General features: G+C 36.8%; 1 protein-coding gene across 6 annotated transcripts in view; it reads right to left on the reverse strand.

The window, feature by feature from the left end:
• EML4 (EMAP like 4) overlaps positions 1–22,371 on the reverse strand; it is a 153,961-nt gene that overhangs the window by 49,540 nt on the left and 82,050 nt on the right. For 4 of the 6 annotated variants that reach the window (XM_052683166.1, XM_052683261.1, XM_052683342.1 and 1 more), the window contains exons 2-5: positions 21,659–21,841; positions 11,189–11,318; positions 5,684–5,857; positions 3,520–3,648 (exon numbers count right to left, since the gene is read on the reverse strand). In XM_052683166.1, coding sequence (XP_052539126.1) covers positions 3,520–3,648; positions 5,684–5,857; positions 11,189–11,318; positions 21,659–21,841 — 616 coding nt within the window. The remainder of the gene's footprint in view (positions 1–3,519; positions 3,649–5,683; positions 5,858–11,188; positions 11,319–21,658; positions 21,842–22,371) is intronic. The other 2 variants (XM_052683519.1, XM_052683424.1) reach the window with 1 other exon arrangement.

The following is a 22,371-nucleotide window of genomic DNA, read 5'->3' on the forward strand; positions in this document are numbered from 1 at the left end:
CCACAGGATGCTATATAATTAACTTTGGTCAACGTAGTAAGCATTTACACACATTTTTCACTCAGGTCTCTATATTTTTATTTTCAAGTTAAAGCATTTGACAGCATGGCACGGGTTTCTAAGAACTACTTTGACAGCAAGAGGTAAAATGATGTTTAAAATAAATTATCAAGGTTGTAATTTTTGTGGACTGAAAATTCCATTTTAAGAGAGCAAATGTGTAACAACAAAATGTTTTAAGCTGCCAAACACCCTCAGGTCTGCATGTGAAGAATTTACCACCTGTCAAAACAAGTTGTCTGCACAGAACAACATGAAATTCTCTAGGAATTAACCCTGTTAGACACGTGGGTTAAATGTAAGCAAGTCACAGTTTCATTTAAAATGGATCCACACAGCACTGCTGGATACACACAAGGTCTTCTCAAGGAATGCAGTTCGGTTATCTTTCCTTGCCAGAACCAAGAATGAACTTTCACAAAAATTTCTGTCTTTTTGGTTTTTTTTGGGGGGGGCGGGGGGAAGAAATACTGATTTCTAGCATCAGAGTTCTTCTTGTCAGAATAACACGTCTTGATGGGAGAACTTATTGCATTATTTAAAAAAAAAATTAAAATTCCACCCTTGAATACATTTGAAATTCAGCAGCAAGGTATGAGAGGCAGCCAATGGATAGAGGTCAAGTTTTTGCAACAGTGACTAAGGGTCAAGCATATGCATGAGGAAATGAGGAAAGTCGTCTCTGGCTATTGGTACAGTCACCCTTCACCGTGCTACCAAAAGATAAATTAAAGACAAATTCACAGTTTTGTCTAAAAAACATTGAATGATTGGCTGCTGTGAGAATGCTGTCACTTCTTGTGACATTAGACTGATTTACGGTTCAGCGCTGGCTTAAAGATTGAGCTTACTAAACAAAGTCCATATTCCGGACTGGCAGCACAAAGCACATGTAAAAAATTTCTGTCCTGAGGCCTACAGTAGGGGCTGAATTCTATTCCCTTGCACAAGACTGGCAATTTTAGGTTGATTAGGTCAACTTCTATAATTGGGAACTTTAAACACAGTCTTTGCACAATACAACTGATTCTACTAGAAATCAAGCATGCAGGACTAAGAAATGAGCTTTAATGTGTGCTCTTGAATGCAAATACTCTTTTTACTATAAATCTGAAAGTAAGAACAAAAGACTCAATACACTGTAATATCCATTCCTCAATCAGACAATAGTTTACAATCCACACTGTTAGAAGTTTCATTTTTTGCCCGATGCTTTAAGATATGTGAGCTTCAAGCTGTGGACAAATAACTTTTTCTGATAGTAATTAATCCTAATCTTTTGTCAACCACTCTTATCTTAGACATCTGATTTGCTCTACAGTAGAGACGATAGAAGGGTGGCATTTAATGTCTTCCAGAGAAAAAGCAGGAAAATGAAACAAGGCACTCACTTTGACCTTTCCTGAATCAATACACAGAAAGGAAATAAAATTAAAATATATTTTTCAATATTAAATAAAGGAAAACCTTAACACTTTTGGAAAGATATTTTATTAGGATAATAGAAATCGGGAAATAAATTTGATTAAGAAGAGGGCTGTTCATTCATAAACATTATCTATAAGTACTCTGCTACAACTGAGAAAACAGGGCATTTAAGTTCTGACAGTCAAAAACAATACTAAAAGGAAACAAAAGTACTTGCAAAATATGTAAGCCATAATCTCTCTCACACAGCACTTCACTGAGCCACAGCACTCTTCAGGCTAAACATAAAGCTTTTAGTAAATGTGCCGATACCTATGCCCCACAAATTAATTTATGATGTTTTTGTTCTTTCTGTTCCTAGGGAAGATGGTATGCACTTACACCAATCTTATTAAATATGTGTTTGCAAGTCTCACATGGAAGCTCAGGACACCATCATGGAAATTACTCCGAAAGGCCTGAGGAGTTCTGCCTGTTGTAGCAGGAGTGGTTTTCAGGTAGCCCTGCCTTAAGTCAGTTAATGATTATCTGAATGAAGATTAATGAGTAGATGTATGAGATCAGGAAGGTAGATAAGCTGGCAGTACTTTTGGGGCAAGCTCAGAACTCAGAGGGATCTCAGAAAACAGCAGAGGGCTCAACCCAAAAGTCAGCACAATGATTTCAACAAAGTGAGCACAATACCAAAAGATAAAAATGAAACCAAACATACAAATATGAAGCTGGAAGCCCAAGTGGGAAAGAGGACAAAAAGTGGGTCAAGCAAGGGGGTCAGCAATGCAGAGTTAAAGCAAAACACAAACTCATGTCTGTGCTAACAGAAGCGGGTAAGTAACTACTCAGTGCTATTCTTTCCTAGTGCCTTTCCCTGTGGAGAGACTAACTGAGAAAAATAATACTGAGAAAGAGCACAAGGGGAACAGTGGTTTAGAGCGCATAACCCACACATAAGGACAGAGGAGACGGGGCTTCCACCATATGGTCGAGAGAACATAGCAGCTAAAAAGCGGCAATCCATTGTCACCATTCACTACTGACAAAAAGGTAACTTAATTTATAGGTGCAGTGGTTTATCTTGGATATCCAGAAATGTTTTTGCTGAGTGTGGCATCCCACTGCATTCTGGCAGCCTGATGTACGGAGCAAAGCAGGGAAGGCTTCAGCCTGGCCTCAGCACCCAGCAGCCTACCAGCCACTTTGAGCACCGTTAGGCTCGCTCCTCCAGAACTAACCTTTCTTGTTAAGAAGGTGGAGAAGTGGTGTTCTATGCCTCATCAAGACCTTAATGAAATAAGAAAACATCATTCAATTCTTCAGGCCTTCTTTGATGTCTAGGGAGTCTTGGGTTTTTTAGGGCAGTGCAGGAAAGCAAGCACATGCACAGTTGCTGTGTCAAAGTCGGCTGCCATGCACAAAGTATTAAGAAAAGCTGTAAAGCAGGCCTAGAAAAACACTGCAACACTTTACTGTTTAAATAGAACTCTCTGAAGGACAGAAGTAACAGAAAATAAACCCTGGCATACTAAAGGTCAAACTGAAAAGAAAATCTCTGCCTATTATCTAGAAACAGTATGCAGAAATTTGTTAACCAGTGACCTACCTGAAATCATATATGTTTATTTTTGTAACTACAATCTACTTTAGAAACACACACGTCAAATCCAGTGAATTAACAGCAAGGAAATATAATGGCATTTTCAAATAATTATTAATCATTAAAATGACTGGTTAGAAACTTCACTACAGTAGTATTAAGCTATAAATCATAACTCATAGCACATAATTCTGCTAATCCAAACAGACCATTAAAATATATTTACACTCACTTCACGCTTTCACATTTTATAACTATTTTCAGATTCCACTGATATCTGGAGTGTCACATTTCCAAATTGTGCAAGTAATTATTTGCAGTGAAAACAAAAGTGCAATTTTTTTTTTTTTTGCATATATTTCAGTTCACTAAATTATGCAATTTCTTAATATTTTGATTTTTAAGTTCACTCACTTTTATGCACCAACTATACGTACTTGTCTGCATTCTTTGCCACTTTCGATATTAATTTAGATGTTGATGCTACTCTCAGTAGCTTGTTACGACTGTCATCTGAGCTCTCCCAAGCACTGTGAGGTTTTTCAGCAGTCAACGATCTCTTTATGCTAGAAGAAAAAAATATATATATTTTAGAATGACAAGAAGATAAGAGTAACTGGAATGGGTTTGCAACCGACAGATCAAGCAGCAGTAGACAAAAGCAGAGCTAGATCTTCCTTCAAGCTGAAGCATGAAACAGGAAAAAAAGATTAGTCAAAAAGTTCTAACTGGATGAACAAAAACAACTGAGCAAGACAGATGCCAAATGTTTTATCCATTCTTTTGCATTTTCATACACTCTTACATAAAGACTTGAACAAAAAAGATCTCTATACTTCGTTACTACTTTGCTAACAAATTAGAAAAAAAGGGGAAAAAGCAGCTACAACATATTAGACTTAAGGAATAAATTTTTAAAAAATCACTCAGAAAAGTTGATTTTTTATTGACTGATACACTATTCGTCAGATTTAAATCAACAATCCATGGAGGAAAAACTCTGCCAGACTATGATTGAATAAGATTGCTTTGGAGGTAGCCCATTTTAAACAACATTAATAGCTGCAATCATTTTGAAAAATGTCTGCAAACTTCTTACACAAAGGCAAGCTAGGGTTAGCTCAGTGTTATAGACAAATCTCTGAATTCTGATGTACTTTTTCAGCAATCTTATTGTAGCCAATTTACAATAATAGTAAGCTGAAAAGTTTTGCAGTCATTAGTTAGTTTCATACACAAATCAGGGAAAATATGTTCAAAAGTGATATAGGCCATATTACTCTCATCCAACTGTCTTTGTCTGCATCTGTTCAGCTAGCAGTGTTACATGTCATCCCATCAGAAATGCTTTTTGCAGGCGTAAGTTCTGAACTGTAGCCTCAGAACTGGCAAGCTCACCTTCACAGCACCTCAGGAGGCTAGAAAAGGTCCTGAGACAAACACATTAACCAAATCATGTTACACCACGAGACCACAAAAGGCATTTATTTTTTTCCCCACATTGCAGAAGATTAGTATGCAAGACTTCAGGCAAACACCTTTACAGTGAGATACCAAGGCAAAAGGACAACAGGCTGCAAGTTCAGCTTCAGATAACAGAGAGTTTGTACAAGACATGAAGACAGCCTTTATGCAGTGTTATGACATGCATCAGTCAAGTGGAAATTTAAATATTTATTAGAATTCAAGCAATGCAAGACAACAATCTTGTGAACTACAATAAATTTCAGAGAAATAAATTTAAAGGTTTGCCTCCCAAACAAAAAACTTAAGAGAAAAAGATGTCATAGTTTCCAAAACAATAAGATAATGAACCAAAAGAAAAAAAAAAAAATGCAAAAAAGGAAAAAAAAACCCCGAAAGCTCAACACAGTAAGTGATCTGAATACTCTTTAAATTCAGAATTAAAACCAAATCATAAAATTCACTTCCTTAACTTTCCAGTCCATTAATTTTTTATTTTCTATTTTTTGTTCCTCCAAAAAGAGGAACAGAGGCAAATCTAGAACTCCTACCTTCAGTCAAGTCAAGCAGTTCTGTGATTTGGGTGTCAAAATGCAACTTCACTCGAGTAAAGAATCAGAATAAAAGTGAATTCTCCTGCAAACTAGCAGGAATTAAAAGAGATGAAAGGCAAAAATCAAAATAAAGAAAAAAATCTGAACTGCGGTTTTTCTGAATAGAAAAACGTCCAAGAAAATAGAATTGCAATAACACTAGCCTTTCAGAAATGTAACAGCAAGTAGTAAATGTCTATGCACGAAATGCACTCAATTCAACTATTTAGACAAAACCTATAATGTGTTTGTAGAGAAAGATCAAGTCAAAATAATTGTTATGTACTTTAAGATAATGGATGATTAGAGGTAGATTTACTATATTAGAATTTCAATCACTGAGCAAAAACATTTTGCAATCTCAAATTTGCTCAAAATTTTTCAAGAGATTTGCTCTGTTGCAATGTATATTGAATGCATATTCTTTCACAAAAAAAAATTAAACATTAACTTGATCAGGAAATTGGAGCTATTTCACATGACTTGTTGTCAGATATGAACTCAGTGTCATTACAATCATTTTCTAGCTCTGTACTGTGAAAACCTTTTAGTTGGAGCAGAACTCTTGCTTTCTGGAGTTTGCCTGTGTGTTTGGAGAGTCTGTGAGGGCGGCTGGGGAGAAGGTGATGCTTGAGTTTGTGGACTTTGATCATTAGAATGAGATTCCTCTTTTTTTTCTTTCTGTCCAGGAGGTTTTTCCTTCTTTTTTTCTGTACCGCTGTAAAATAAAGTATAATACAGGGGAGGAAAAAAAAAGAAAAAAGAAAAAGAAAGAAAGAAAGAAAGAAGAGAACAAGCAAATAAATTAAAAAGGTGGGAGAAAATGCCCTCTATGAAAAAGATGGGCAAAGCATGTCACAGCATTATGTATCTATCATCACTTAAAGAAACTTCTGATTATCTACTCACACTGTTCAGGAGAGAATTTTGCTAAAACAAGATTTATTTACAAGCTCCAAAAATAAAAATGGTGATAGAATTATGGATGTTTATTTACTTATACTGGATAGTTATACTAAATTTACTCTGATTTAAATTCAAATACAACTTTGATTTGAGCATGCTTGGGTGCTGCTACAGCACTTGAAGTTGACAGAAGTGAATGCAGCAGAGTTCAAAGGAAATCATCCCTCAAAACACATCACTGTTTTGAACTGCAGCTGGATAATGTCAGGCTATCTTGCCACTTCTTCAGTTAATATAGAGGAACCAAGAATTCATCTTTATTTTCACATTGCTGTATTTATCAGGCTAACATTTGAAACAGCTTTAAATATAAGTCATTAGCAACCTTAAATTCATTAACGATCTAATTAAAGGTCACTTGCATAGAACAGCACAGTTTGCAGTGTATGGAATGACATAACGAGTAACAAGACTTGAAAGAGAAGAGCATTCCACAGTACACAGCATATTTTTTATATGATAAAAGAACCGCTTCCAAAATAAATGCATCAGCCAAACAAAGCAGCAGCTAAAATGGGGATAAAAAGATTTTTCTCTTACATTCAAAGTGAAACAGAAATTGCACCCTTCTGAAGAACAGTATTTAGATTTCTCTTTCTTCACATCACTTCTCCCCTCAAATCTTGTGTAATCTTCACAGTTTTTCCATTTACTATTTTTCCACAAAACACTATCCGTGAAAAGGAGTTAAGTAAATACTCAAATTAATAAAAATGGAGTCCTGTTTTTGATACAAGATTCATAGGATCCTCTTGGCTCAAATTGTTATTTCAAAGTATGTTATCTATCACTGAAACAAAACCTGCAAAACATTTCATTTTAATATTTCTACACACTCTGATGAAGCACTGAGGATTTGGTAAAATTCCAGAAAATAACATAACCCTCCCAAAATTTATAAGGCTCGATTGGAATTTCTACACTAAACCATATCAACTAGTTAAACACATCAATATAGTACCTCTAAGTTACATTTTCTTTTCAGTAAGAAGAAAACAAAACAGAATGGACATTAAGAAAAATTTCTTTACCTTGAAGGTGGTCAAACACTGAAATAGGCTTCCTAGAGAGGTGCTTTATGCCCCATGCCCGTCAGTGTTCAAGAGGCATTTGGAAAACACCATCAGGGTCAACATTTCGTTAAACCTGACATGGTCAGTTGGACTTGATGATCATTGAAAGTCCTTTCCCACTCTGTTTTTTTACTCTACAATGATGTGTCAGCAATCCCAAAATTCATCTCTTCATTCTTCCAGCATGCTTGTACAATTACCATTTGCATTACCTAACTTTTCAGTCTCATATTTTCTGTGTTCTTATCTGAACTCATTCAGCTCATCTGATCCACCTCCTAGAAGCCATAGGTTCAGTATAGGAATATTTTAATTTATTCACTGAACTTCTCAGCTGTAGACTGTCCACTTCCCACCTTTGACATGACTTTCACTACTTAGCTTCTCTGTTAATCTCTGAGAGTCACTCAACCACTGCTAGCAGTTGCAGCACAAGGTATACTTGGTGTTCCAATACAATGTTTTTTATCTGGCACCAGGCTGCAAGTAAACTTTTCTTTTTTTCTTTTTTTCTTTTTTTTTTTGGGGGGGGGGAGGGTGGGGGGATGGGATGGCTATTTTAATTTGAAAGTTAAAATATTTTCACTGTAAAACATATTCACTGCGAGTGCTGAATGTATTTACTGCGAGTGCTGAATGTATTTACTGCTAAAAGCTTAATTGAATTATGGCTGCTATTGTAGAGTGGCTCTCCCACTAATATCTCTGGAACGCCTAGCACCTCTTGTGCAACAACTGAAACCAAATCAAAGAGAGTACCTTTTTTTTCTTGTGGGTTTCTAAAGATTAGTTCTTCTGGGAAGCAGTCACTTAATGCATCCAAAAATTTTTTCCAAATCCCAACTTGATGAAGCATTTCTTCATTCCACATTCAAGTATTTGAGATCTATCACTACCTGTGCTAATTTTCCAGATTCTCCATTTTCACTTAACCCAGTGTTTCATCCCTTGGATCACAACACTCTGGCAGCTGCAGTGGAGGGTGGTCAGTCTGAAATTACACAGCTCCTTACCAGAAGCTGTTTTTAGAAAAAATGTTTAGTCTTAAGGAAAATGATCACAGGTCTCTGTGAGCACAGCACAAAGTACAAATGTGTTTCTCTGGTGATATAGAAAGCATGCAGCATGTTCTCTGTTGAAAAGCATTTCGGCATCTCTGTCACACATCAGCTCCAGACAGCTAGGATGAATTTTTCCTCATACATATTACTTCGCTTCTCAGAAGCGGACATCATCTATCTATTTTTTCACAATGTTTCTGAGCTCTGTTTTCTGTGCTTCTGAAGCAACAGCTGAAATTGCAGCACGCTTGTTGAAATGAGACACAGTGCTGTTGTGCAGATCATTCCTTCATCCTTCATTGCAGATGATCTCACGATGTTCAAGGTTGGTAGAGTGAGGATTAAGGAGTCTAGGTATGAAACTGTTTATCTGTAGAAGTGCTCGAAGATGCCAGCTCTACAGAGGCCAAAGGCCAATAAACATGCAATATTAAGACTGCACAGCACACAGAAACTAAACTTCCAGTAGATGATTAGATGCGTGGCTACAAATATTCAGTACGTGAAAAGCTAAGACAGACTTTGGAGCTGTTTGGTAACTACATAAACTTCCATCAGAAGAGGGGTGGCCAGCAGGGATAGGGAGGTGATTGTCCCCCTCTACTCTGCTCTTGCGAGGCCCCATCTGGAGTACTGCGTCCAGGTCTGGAGCCCCCAGTACAAGAAAGACAGGGAGCTGTTGTAGAGGATCCAGAGGAGAGCCACAAAGATGATCAGGGGGCTGGAGCATCTCTCCTATGAAGACAGGCTGAGGGAGCTGGGCTTGTTCAGCCTGGAGAAAAGAAGGCTGCATGGTGACCTCATTGCAGCCTTTCAGTACCTAAAGGGAGCCTACAAACAGGAGGGGAATCAACTCTTTGGAAGTGTTGATAACTGCAGAACAAGGGGAAATGGTTTTCAGTTGAAGGAGGAGAGATTTAGGTTGGAGATCGGGGGAAGTTCTTTACATAGTGAGTGGTGAGGTGCTGGAACAGGCTGCTCAGAGAGGTTGTGGATGCCCTGTCCCTGTTCAAGGCCAGACTGGTTGGGGCCCTGGGCAGCCTGATCTAGTATTGAACGTGGAGGTTGGTGGCCCTGCATGTGGCAGGGAGGTTGGAGATTCATGATCCTTGAGGTCCCTTCCAACGCTAGCCATTCTGTGATTCTGTGATAAACAGATAACCATTTCCACATACTGCAACAGTTGAATCTCTAGCCTGAAAAGAAAGCCTGGAAAAGTAAAAGTGAAGTGTTCTACAATCTGCTGATACTATCCTTTAGCCTGCCTCCTACTCATCATAAAGAAAAAAGGTGTCTATTTCCAACATGATCATCCTAACTTTGCTAAGAAGATGGGACTATTGAAATTACTTACGATTCCCAGCACGAACACTGTACAGAACAGTTTTGCTATTGTTACAAAAAAGAAAAAAATTTACCAGACTTCACATCCACAAAGAGAGAATTGACGTTTGCTTTTATCTTTCTTAAAACAGTACTGTTACAAAAGGACAAACCTGTTTTCTTCCAAATACCAAACAAATTTTATGGGAGACTGTGGAAAGGCATTAGAACTGCTGAGAAGATAACTGAAAATTGGAGGTCTTAAAACATTCCTGAAACAGGCCTCCCCACCTGCATACTTGGTTTCAGAGCCTGGGCAAAGCCACCCTCCACACATTAGGGTTTTCCTCTTGTGACCCATCCAGGAATCATTTTAAAGATGTTAACTCAGATGAAAGGGATGCCACTCACACCACTCTGCTCCTCTTCTGTAGTCAAGTGCACAGCAGCCAATTAATCAGGAAGGCAAATGCAAACTGAGTACTACTGGAAACGGACTGGCTCTCATCAACGTTCTAAGAGCCACATGGGTAAGATTAATGGAAAAGTGCTTACTAACAAATACTTTCCTTCAGCAGTGTCTTTTGTCCCAGTGCCTGTTGTGCTAGCAGATAGAGACATACCATGATCAGTTTCTAATTTATTGCTGAAAAAATAAGCAAGAAGACATGCAATGCTCTTTGAGGGAGAAGAGTGAAGTCCAGGGTATTACCCTTCCATTCCACATTCCAAATGGCACTAAAGGTTCTTTTTATTTTGTTCTTATACAGTTTATATTTGCATTCAGCGTTTTTATTCCCTGAAATACATCATTTTCCTGTCTTCTTGTACAGCACAGTATTTACATCCACAGCAGAAGATGAAACAGCTACTGGAGTTACCAGAGAACTCTGCAGAGGCCAAGAAGTTGTTCACATAATTTACCACAGTTATACATTAAGAGTATTCTCTGTCCTGTGGCTATATCAGGCAGCTTGTTCTTCCTAAGGAACCATTGTAAAGTATTGATTAAATAAGCCAAGCAATCATTATTTAAACATCCCACAGAAGAAAGTAATTATAGAAACACTTTGCTTACGGTATTCAGCAGGAAACCATTACACTAGAGGGAAAAAAAAAGCCATTGCTTTGTGTACAGCTCATTTAAATTTCAAATACTTAAGCTTAAAAGCGCTATTTTTACATATTTGAGAACTGATACATACTTCGCAAAGATGAAGACATTTTGATTTAAGATTTCATGTACAAAAAAAGTAAACTTCTGTCTTAAAATTCACTATTGTTTCATCACTACTTTACTATTGTCTGCTATTTACACTCAAGACAATTAACTCAGTTTCATCTTTAGTCTCCTTGGGGGCGGAAAGAAAAAGATCTGGATGAATACCAGAAGGAAAGTTTTCCATTCACACTAAAGTATATTTGCCCCTTCTGTCTCTTGCTGAGAATGCATTTTAGCCAATATATACTATAGAGATACTCTCTATTTACGAATTCTTTTTAGAACCTTGCTGTAAGCTGGCGAACAACACGGCATGTTTCCAAAGCTTATTTTTGCGTTATTACACATCACATTCCCATTTCACTTTATAAGATGGGATCTCAATTTTAGTAACCAGTTGGTACCTTTTTGCAGCAGATGAAAAAGTTTCTTTTCTGGCAACAGATACAGAGGAACTGTGGCTTGTTTTCCTGCTTCCTGTACTCCCATTGGTAATACAGGACATCGAGATAGCTTCTCGGAGGCTTGGCTGACCTAGGAAATGAAAATGAAGAGCAGAAGGTTTTAGGCTTTAAATATCTGTCTCAAAGATCTATCAGAGAAACCATAAATTTTCAGAGGGGGACCTGGTAATTCCACAGTAGCAGTCCCAGCACCAACCAACCAGCTGGTATCCACTGGCATACATTCATGACAGCCTTAATCTAGATAGCTGGAGAAGGGAGACCCGAGACACATAGAGAAAGGCAAGGATTCACTATGACAGGAGACATCCTCTACTGCCACAATGACAGCATATAGCTTCATTCAGTGACATGTCACATCTCTTTCTAGTTGTGATCCACAGAGAGAATTATAGATAGATTATGGCTAGCCTTGGTAAATTGTACAGCTGCAGTAGAGCAGATCAGATAACTCCAACATTTTTTCAGCACCATCATAGTTCACAGACAATACCACACGAGGTGTGTTGCTTTCAACCTGTTGGTTTTTCTATTTTTTTTGTTTTGTTTTGTTTCCCCACTTAAGCCCAAAGAAGTTGCAGACAGAAGCCCTTTCTATACTACACGATTCAAGTTATCCCCTAAATGATATTCCTTAAAGTAACCCCTCAGGGTTGTGATAGTAAGGATTCAAATATTAAAGTTTTCTGTTTATTTTCAGCTGCCCATTTTCATCTTAAAAAGGTCTACCTTTTAGCACATGTGTTATTAATTATTTTAATAAGTTATTAAATTTCTGATATGGTTTACTCCATTGAACATCTGCCTCACCCAGTGAGCACTCTGCAAAGCATACTGCAGATTCTCTGTTGATTGAATCAAGGTGTATGTGAGGAAGGCTGTCCATCAGATGCCCACTTCTCTCAATGAGAAGTTTGAAAATATGCAGTGAATGTGGGAGGAGACTACAAAAAAGCGGGGAGGGAGCTCTTCTATCTAAAGGGGTGAATGCTAGCTGACAATCAGCACCTTGACCTGCCTCTGCCACAGCCAGGGAAATACATGGTATTTTACTGGAACCTAACATTTCAGAAAAGAGTTTTGTGCTCCTTTCCCTGTAGTTCCAAATTTGTGCTTTTCCCTTCTAGAGCATCCCATGCACAGGAGGAAAAAAAAAAAAAAAAAAAAAAAAAGAAAAAGCACCCAATAATTAGTAGCCATTTCTGTCCACATCTCTGTGCCACATCCCCACTGCATAAACAGCAAATTGTAACTGATCCCCATGGGGTCATGATGTCCAGTCACTCAGGCTTCAGCAGCAAGCACAACGGACACGACTGACAGGAAAATCATACATCTGTGATCACGGCAGGCTTGGAATAGTGCGAAATAAATAAGGCATGAAGCCACATGTCAAAGCAGTCAGGAAGAATCAACAGCTCTGTACATGGAAGGCAAACACACGTGGACATATCATTAAAACAATACCAGCTTTGGTCAATTTATCTGACTGTGGTTCTGTCAAGTAGGTTCAGGGACAAAATAATGCTTAAACAAGTGCGTTACATATGAGGGAGATGTGCCAAGGGAATATTGGGTTTCAGAACTACTTGACTGGAAGCAGAAATGGGCAGACATGAGCTGACTGCATCCTGATTCAATTGCACCAAGCAACACAAAAGGGACACTATCTAAAATTCACATTGCAAGAGACCAACAGAGCACACAGAATATCCCAGAAACAAGATTGAAGGAAACCTGAAGAAAGTAATGATACTTAAGTGCAGAAACACTGCAGAGATCACTACTATTCTTCTTAAATTCTTCACAAATCAGCTCTACTTAGTTTCTTCCAACTCTGCACTTCTTAGAGACCATTTTATTGGACATATTTGCAATATAGATTTCAAAGGTTAATAAACCATACAAAACCAACAAAACTCAACAGATTTTTACTCCCTTCTTAAGCTTGAATTGCAAGAACAAGAGCATACAAGCTGAAAAGGCACTTTTAGCATTAGAAACCTATAAATTAGATTCTTTTATTTTCGCTGACAAAGTAAATCATCTTCTTTGTGGAGATGCATAATATCAGGGCCTATGATTCACTTGTGAACTGCACATGACCTTAACATCTCTGTCTCCTCATCATAATAGATCAGTGCCTACCCAAACAGCACTAGTGCAGCCTTCCAGAAATAGAAATCTGGAGGCATAATAGTGGCAATTCTCAATTCTGCCAGCAAAGCATTCACTGAAAAGCATAAAGAATAGCAGTCCTTCAAGCAAGGTACAGAATCTCACCATTCATTTCTTTAAAACATTTTAATTCAGACCAAAACAACAAAAATCTTGGGAATTGCATTGGTCAAATTTGATTTTTTTTTTTTTTTTTTTTTTTTATGTGTCAAAATAAATCAGACTCTCTTTTACAATCAAAAATAAAACTTTGTTCAGTGGCAGTTTGATGCCTTACAACAAAATGTAAAAATCTGCACACAAACACAGAAAACACAAACACCCTCAAATACTAACACATTTAAGAAATAAGCCCCTCCCAAACTCTACAAAATGCATTATAATTCTGCTAAGTATTCTAAACATTACCATCAGAAAATTTGTCTTTAAAGGGAAAAAAATCAAGTATGTATCTAATTGTATGCAAACAAAAAACATTTTGATTTTCAATTGTTACAACAAAAGAAGACCAGTTTAAGCCCTGTACAAGTCCCAGGCAGCAGAGCATTAAATTCTGGCTCTCCATCAGGACAGATAACACAGACTCTTCTCAGCCAGAGTGAGAGCCCAAGCTGGCCCAAGGCAGTCAACTTCATGACTTTTAATCAGAGGACCTCTGTAGTTAGATGGTTTCAAAAATTAGTAATGTCACAATCTTCCTCTTCACTGTATTTTACTGCAGGTAAAGTAAAGTTGCTTCAGAAACCTACGTAATAACAAAGAAACTCAGGAAAATATAATTTCCATATCAATGGACTGATATGGACAACTGAGTCGTCCCAGCATTCAGATTGCATATCTCCCCAGTATCGCATTGGATGTCTCCTTCTAGAATAAACAGTCTGAAAATTTTCAGAACAGTACTCCACTTTATCTGCAGCTTTGGAACAAAAGCCAGACATAAACTGAATGTACAATGAAATCCAGCGCAGGGTGACCAGGATTAAAGCCAAATTGTCAGAGATCAAAGTAGTAAAAATATGTTTTATGGATAGTAGGTTCATCTCAGTTCTGATAGTTTTCATTAACTAGTATCTGTTGAGTTCAAAGAAGTATTTCATTAACATCTGTCAAGTATACATGTGTGAGAAAGAAAGATAAGTAGGATCAGGAAAAAACACAGGACACAACAAACTGATAATATATTTCCACTCCTTTATCAGCCTTGATTAGCTAACTGTGGGAAAACCGAGGCATAGCTGTAAAAGACAGCGATAAGTTTTGAAAACACACATCTCATGATAACACAATAGCTTTTCTTTCCAACATACTAAAGCTGAAGCTAGTAATTCATTTCTCTTCTCTGAACTGGTTATAGTTTATTATCACCTTCTCTTGCGTTATCCATACTAATTAGATGAGTATCCTCATCTGATCCTGACAGGTAAACTGCCTTCCAAAGAAAAGCCAAAACCTTCTTTCTCTTCTTAGGATAATTTCATTTAACTGATGTAGACCTGTTAAAGTATCTTCTCTGTACATGTCATCCAAGGGGATTTAAAAAAAAAACCTCAAACGAGTTATTTCTAAGAAAAACAAACCAAAAAAGATTTGCTTATATCATTTTTAAGCCTTTTTTTTTTTTAATATAGCAATAAAGCATATGATATCAAAAACCATATACTTAAATACTTTATTTTTACCAAAATTTATAAAATATACCTATGTATTTAAAAATATATTGACGCATAGGTGTTTTGTGCAAATAAAACTGAAAGCTTGAAAAACAGAAACCCACTTTGTTACTCATACCAAATGCATGTACCATCTATACTTAACTCCACTATTAGTCACTAGACAACCCACAGAGGTGAGCCTTTAATAGGGTAGCAGAACATAAGGCTTTATCAGTTCTTCCCAAAATAAAGCCATAAAAACTTGAAAGCAAGATGAATTTAAACTTCAAGATCTTATTAATAAATTATATTAAAGCTGCTGTCATTGCTTCTTTGTTTCCAAGCATTCAAAGGACAAGACGACACTCAGCTGATGGAAGACTGGCAAAGACTTGGGAGCACTAAGCACTTGAAAAGAGGAAGCAGGAAAAAATTCCTTCAGGACTTTGGTGCATTCAACTGTTTCATCACGTAAGATAAATTCTAGATATCCTAGACAAAAAAAAAAGTTCTGTTCTTCTATCCCATGAGCAGAAGTCACAGGTCAGAATGAGGTACCAATTCTCCAATAATGAACAATATAAATCAGGAAAAACAAGTCAACTTCTTTTCCTGCTAATTGATTATATTTAAACTCACATAATAATTCAACATAAAGTCAAAATTAAGTTTTGAAAGTCTTCTTAAATCAACTACTTCTACTTGAAAAAGTTTCAGGTTTTTTAATTTTTTTTTTTAAATAAACCCAGTTTGTCTTTTCCAATTAAAAGGAAAAGAGCAATTTAAATAGAGGTTTTTAAAATGAACTGGTTTGAAAAAATATATAAAGCCTAAGTACCTTTCAGTGCATGCAAAATTGTCTCAGTAGTTACATTAATTACAAAGCTAAGAAATAATATCTATTTACAGATTTCTTACATATTTTTGTACCTATCAATGTATATACATCAATATATATATTTTTTACTATAACTACTCCTTCAACAGACAAAACTAGTTTTTCAAGTGTTATGTTCCCAAAAGTCTAGGAGAGCCACACTCCTAGTAGAAGAATTAAAATCTATTCCTGAGGTAAACTGAAGACTTCCTTGGTGTGAGAGAACCAACAGCTTATTCAAACCACATAGCACTTTTTCTCCCACCTTCCTAACATTCTATCACTTTGGTATACTTTTGTCTTTGAGCAATTCCAAATGAGCTGTATTCAAGCAGAGGAAATTTAAAAAAGAAAAAAAAAAAAAAAAGTATCCATGGTATTTTGAAACAATTTCATAAATTCAGGCAAAGAGTCTTGAAAAAAGCTACTGAAGTGTTATAAAAAACAAGACAGTTTTTGCTTTGGAAAAGCTAACTGCACTGTTTAGCTATTCAAAGTTGCAATTCATAGCTTGAGAAGCATCATGGAGAATAGTAGAGCAGTATCTCAGAAGTATTAGTCCACACTTCTAAAACAAAACAATACAAAACAAAAAACAAACAAACAAACAAACAAAAAAAAAAAAACCCAAACCCACACAAATAACTGAAGGCATGTCCAAAACTGGCAGAAGCATATGGAAAAAGACTAAGGGTACTTATCACCACAACTGAAAAACAATCCACTGAACAGGATTAGTATGCTGCAGAAGTTAAATAAAAGAAAATCTACTTTCCTCTTCACTTCTCTTTCCTTCAACTTAGTTTAGCTGCTCAATGATCTTGAGTTAATTAACACGCTCTAGATTCAACTACTTTGAATAGATGAAGAACATCAAGAAAAGTACAGCAGAAGCAAGAGATTAAAGAAGGCAGAAGAAAAGCAGAAGACAGGAAAAAATGGGGAAGTAGAGTAGAAAAAAAAATGAATTCCAGAAAGAAGAGATGGCACTAAAACCAGTACCTGGGAAACCCATTAAGACCTCAGGAGTGTCATTACTGGTTATGTGAGCATACTTTAGTTGGACTATTCCCAAGAGTAAAAGACACACGTACAAGCATGCCAGGTAAGTATTAATGCCATGGATAAGTGCCTATAATCTGTCTTTACGATGAACATTTTCCAATCTGCATTTTCATTTTCAGTACTGCTAGCATTTAATAATTAGATAATATAAACACGTACCATGTTAAAAGAACAACTATGCAATTACAATGTTTTAAAACTAAAACCACTAATCAAAGCCTATCTTATGCTTTCACTAGCTAAACTTACTGAACACTGGAAGCCATTTTTTAAATATAAATTAAAATGATGGCACGTTATGAAAGTGAAACCATTGTTGATAGGAGGTAGAAAACATAACTGAAACATTTTGCTTATATTAGAGAACTGAGATGGAATATGACACAAGATAGTACTTCAGAATTTTTCTCATTGTGGAGATGTTGAATAGACATTTTGCACCAGAGAAGATTGCAGAAAAGCACAGAAAACTCTCAGGTTCCTACTAGAAAAACTCATTGAATAAATTTAAAAAAATTGCATTTCCAATTGCAGTTGCTAATGCAGATCCCCAAGACCTCTACCATAAATAAAATAAATGCCTCTTGGTTTCTACTCCTCACTGTCATGGGAGAACCTCTCTTCAAAATGCTACCATCGCTTCAATTTTACTTTGTGACTTAAATTTGCTTGCAAGTTATTTGACTATTTTACATCAGTTCTCGTTCATAAAGTGGAAATGTTCCTCCAGGGGGCTAGTCTGTGACAAGCCTCCTCCTTACTTCCAAGTCTAGAGAAAGTACATGAACTCTATGGGCAGAGATGAGGGTGTACTTTCTCATTGTCAGCCACTCTTTCAGGCAACAGCTCCTACCCCAGCAACATGATGAGCCTGAACAATTTTACTGGTGCCATTGTGAGACACACCAAGACTTTGAGGGATGAATTCTTCTGTTACATACATTGTGACATCCTCAAAGGTTTTAATAGGTTTACCAGACACCATCTGTGAGACAACCTATATTGCTGGCAGCCACAGGCACCAGGCTGCCTTACATTTTCCTTTTCTTCAATGTCCAGGTAAGCTTTGTTTTGAGAATTTTAACAGCACCAATCATACATCAACATCAGATAGATGTGGCAATGAGAGCACAGAGCTGCTAAAAACAAAGAACTTACAAAGAAAAACTCTTTGCTCAGTCTTTTATTAAATTAAAAAAAAAAAAAAAAAAAAAAAAAGGAAAGAAAGAAAAAAAAAGACTACAAACCCAAACTCACCCATACAACACAATCTCCCTCCCCCAAACCCTGTAGCTGCTAAGGACTTATTCCCTAACCAGCACCTTCCATATTTCTAAGAACCTTCAACACTATCTTCAGACGTGGCTATTTTGCTAGTCTGTAGAAATTTGTAGCTATTTGCAGAGATGCAAATGTATTATCATAGCCTTTTCATTTTGAAAAGATTTTCTGTTTGGAATGATTTTATATTGAGAAAAACTAAAGAGGAAGACAAGCCACACCAACACTGTGTGCTGTCCACTGTGCAATAGCAGAACACATGCTAATTCTGCTGCAACTAGGTACTTCCCTTATCTAGTGCCTGCACTTCATGCTTGACTAGGAGACACTAAAATGGCGTAAAAACTCTCTGCCTTATCTCAAGCAGTTTGCAGATCACCTAGCATCACATGAACAGCAGCTTGCTTCTGAGTTGCGGATGGACAGCCTAAATTGTGGGCAGTAACCAGCTAAATGATAGACCATGCAGCATAAATAGAAATCTACCCTTGCCTCCGTCAAATTTTTCACTGAAGACTGGACTACATTCAAAATAAGTATGCAACAAAAACTATGTAAAAAAAAGGAAAAACAAAGACTACAAGGATAATGCAAGAAATTCTAGCCTCTGCTGTGGTTGACTCAATCACTCAATGTAAAATAAAGGGTATAAAAAGTAACAGAAGAATTAGCTTTCCAGATATGCATTGCAGGCATAATAACCATAAAGGATGAAGAGATCTCTTCTTGCACCAAGTTAGTATACTGACTTCAGAATGAGAAATATCAGTTTAAAAGTCACAGAATCACAGAATCACCCGGGTTGGAAGGGACCTCAAGGATCATGTAGTTCCAACCCCCCTGCCTAGCAGGGCCACCAAACATACACATTCAGATCAGGTTGCCCAGGACCCCGTCCAACCTGGCCTTGAACACGTCCAAGGACGGGGCATCCACAACCTCCTGGGCAGCCCGTTCCAGGGCCTAACCACTCTCCTTGTAAAGAAAAGTGATCTGTATTTGGTCTTTTCAGCATGAACTGGTCTCCTCACAGCACTTATTTTTAGCTTATGAAAAATCTCTCTTCAAGGACACTGCTGAACTGGTTATAGAAAAAACACTGAGGCTTTAGAAAACATTTCAGCAGCAAGTAGGAGATACTCTTTCAAAGCAGGCTAGATATCGTCTGCTACTCAGATTAAAACTCTGATGGAAAGATTCAGGATGTCTTTTTTTCTCTAGTCCCATTACTTCTCAGTTTATTTCAGAACAATATATCTCACTTTCTTGCCACGCTTCAAATTAAACATATCTCTCAATGTATTCAGAAAAACATGCACATCTTTTGTTGTTACTCAATAATAATGACAGCACGTATAAAGCAAGTACTGCTTTAGAGACATACTTCTGTGAAGTATGAAAATTTAATGAAATTGGAAAAAAAGCAACACACTGTATTATTTGATATGAAACTAATTGCTGAAATGCAGAAACTATACTCTTGACAGAATCACGAACACCAGAAAGTGTTTTGGAGAATTACAATAACCTTTGTAACAACCATGACTTAACAAGTAAAAGCCTGTTAAACACCCATGAAATACTTCAAAGAAAAATTAAAATCAATGCTTATATTATTTTTGTATGACAATTCAGATCTTCTGCCAATCCTGTTCATTCAGGAATACAGTACGTTTCCCTTTGTTAAAATGTTTCGAGGGTTCCCCACCAACTGAATGCAGTTAAAATACAGAAAGCAAAATAACCACCCACAGCATCACAAAAAGCTATGCGTGATTTTATTTTGAAATATTTAATAAAATACTGAAATTTAAGTCCAAAACAATATTGATATCTAGTTCATTCTCCACCTCCCACATCTGTATACAGTCTTTTTCTTTTGTGATACCTTTATGCCGTCAATACGCAGCTGATTTTATGGTAAACAGTGAAGCTAAGCGTTGCATGGTTACATTAGGCAACTGAAGACGAGTTCACATCACAGGCAACTTAAATGCAGTGTCAATTTAGTCATGATTCAACTATGTTCAATGTATAAGCTTTTATGCATTCATCTCACCCTTCTTCCCTCCCATCCACTTTTTTTTTTTTCCTCAGTTACTGCCGCTGTCATTAATTACTAGAAACTTCATGAAGTTGAAGATATTTAGAATCTTCCCTCTTCCTCTCTAGGAAAAAAAAAAAATATTTATTTCTCACTAAAGAAATTGACCTGCAGAACCTGTTATGGCCCCAAGACCTCCTGTATCCCCAGAAGGAGACAGCTACAAGTCATTCTGCAGAACAAGGCATGTGCATCACGTTTTCTGGATATCATACACTTCCAAGACAAAAGTCTTTATCCGTACTTGTGCACATCTCAGTTCCCCTGCACATAAAAAGGAAGAAGGTTCTGTGTTGCATTCCTTTTGCTCACGGTTTCCCAGACATTTTCTTTTTGTCCTAATAGATAGCAGACAGCAAAGACTGATTTAGCTGAAATACTTGCTTCAGCTTAATTTAAAGAGTTAGACAAGGATGTCTCAATCTTGATGAGATCGGAGATGCGTATCATACAGATAAAGCTGCATTTATAAGCAGTGATGACAACAGTCTACCATTTAGCGAGTAAGAGAGAATGGCAGGATTCACAACCCAAGCCAATTAAGCGCCATCACTTCCTTCCATCTGGCAGAGGGACTGCAAAAACACTTAATTAAGCAATTTGATCTCTCTGCCATAGCTAAAACAATTCAAACTTTCAGCATTTTCAGCTTTTGCATTTTCAGCCTGTACAACACAGCCACTTTAACAAACACAGGGTATGGTGTGTCAGTTCAGCGTTACACCAGCATTGGCGTAATAGCTGAACTTGAAAGCTGACATACAGAGAAAGAGTCCAGCAAATTCTGGACTGCATGATTTCGTGGAGATAAATGCATTTATGATGAACTAGAACTGTAAATTATCTGAAACACGACTAAACTTTTATTTAGTTGTAGGTCTAACATATATCACCAACATACATAGCTGCAGTTCTCCCTCTCTAGTTTAAAGTCGGAGTAAATTCCAATAACAATGCAAATAGTTATCCAAAACGGAAAACGAAATGTTCATGGGAAAAAAAATAATCACAAAATATTCATGCAAATATAGACAAATTAGTGCAAATAGGGTTTTTCTTGTTTTGCTTTTCTTGTTGCTGTTGTTGAACGTGTTTTAAAATTTTTAAATAATCCTTGACAAAAAAAGAGCACTGTTTCACACAAAATATACCTGCTTGTCCAAACAAAAAGGGGAAAGAAAAAGTTACCAATGGAAAACGTATTAAATGATAACTTTCAGACTCAAAAAATTTACTGAACATGAGCTTACCTTTACTTGGAGCTGATTTTCTCACAGAAGCTACATGGTCTTCAGAGATAGCAAGGCGCCTTAACACATCAGCCAATGCTGCTTTTAGGACAGTGATTTCATCTTCTTGTTGTTGTACTCTCAGCTCTAAGGCTGAAAGTCGGTCTTGGACATCAGATGTGCTTGCAGCTGAGATGCTGTCATCTGTATGGAATCGAAACAGTAGAAAGAGAGATTTAATTGTTTTATTCCAAACCAAAAGCCATGGAAAGACATGTACAGCATGAATAAGTCTGTCCCATCCTTTTGAAGTACTCAAGATGTTCAAACAAATGTGTTCAGGCAAAGGAGGAGGAGATATTATATTAAATAAATCAAATTAATGCTTTAAGATAGAAGTATTTCTAGTCATCAGCTAAGAAGGCTTAAATAGCACGGCTCCACTATAAACAAAAGAGGAAATCACTTTCTGTTAGATGTGTAGAAGGAATAATATGCTTTTATCAGTTTAATAAAGCCTGAAATTAAGTTTTTTTTTTACAAAGCCAGCTAAACGGTCGAATTTTGTAATGCATTCTTTTGGTACCGTTGGAGAATTTTAAATGATATAAAAATTTAAAATGATATAAAGTTACAAAAAATACAGTTGGAACAAACAAGTATCCGAGTTGTTTTTTTTTTTGTGTGTGTGTGTTTTGTTTTGTTTTTTTAAACATCACCACCTTACACAGACT

This window comes from Tympanuchus pallidicinctus, unplaced genomic scaffold (assembly GCF_026119805.1).
Source record: "Tympanuchus pallidicinctus isolate F22 unplaced genomic scaffold, pur_lepc_1.0 scaffold1, whole genome shotgun sequence".
In the NCBI taxonomy this organism is placed as follows: domain Eukaryota; kingdom Metazoa; phylum Chordata; class Aves; order Galliformes; family Phasianidae; genus Tympanuchus; species Tympanuchus pallidicinctus.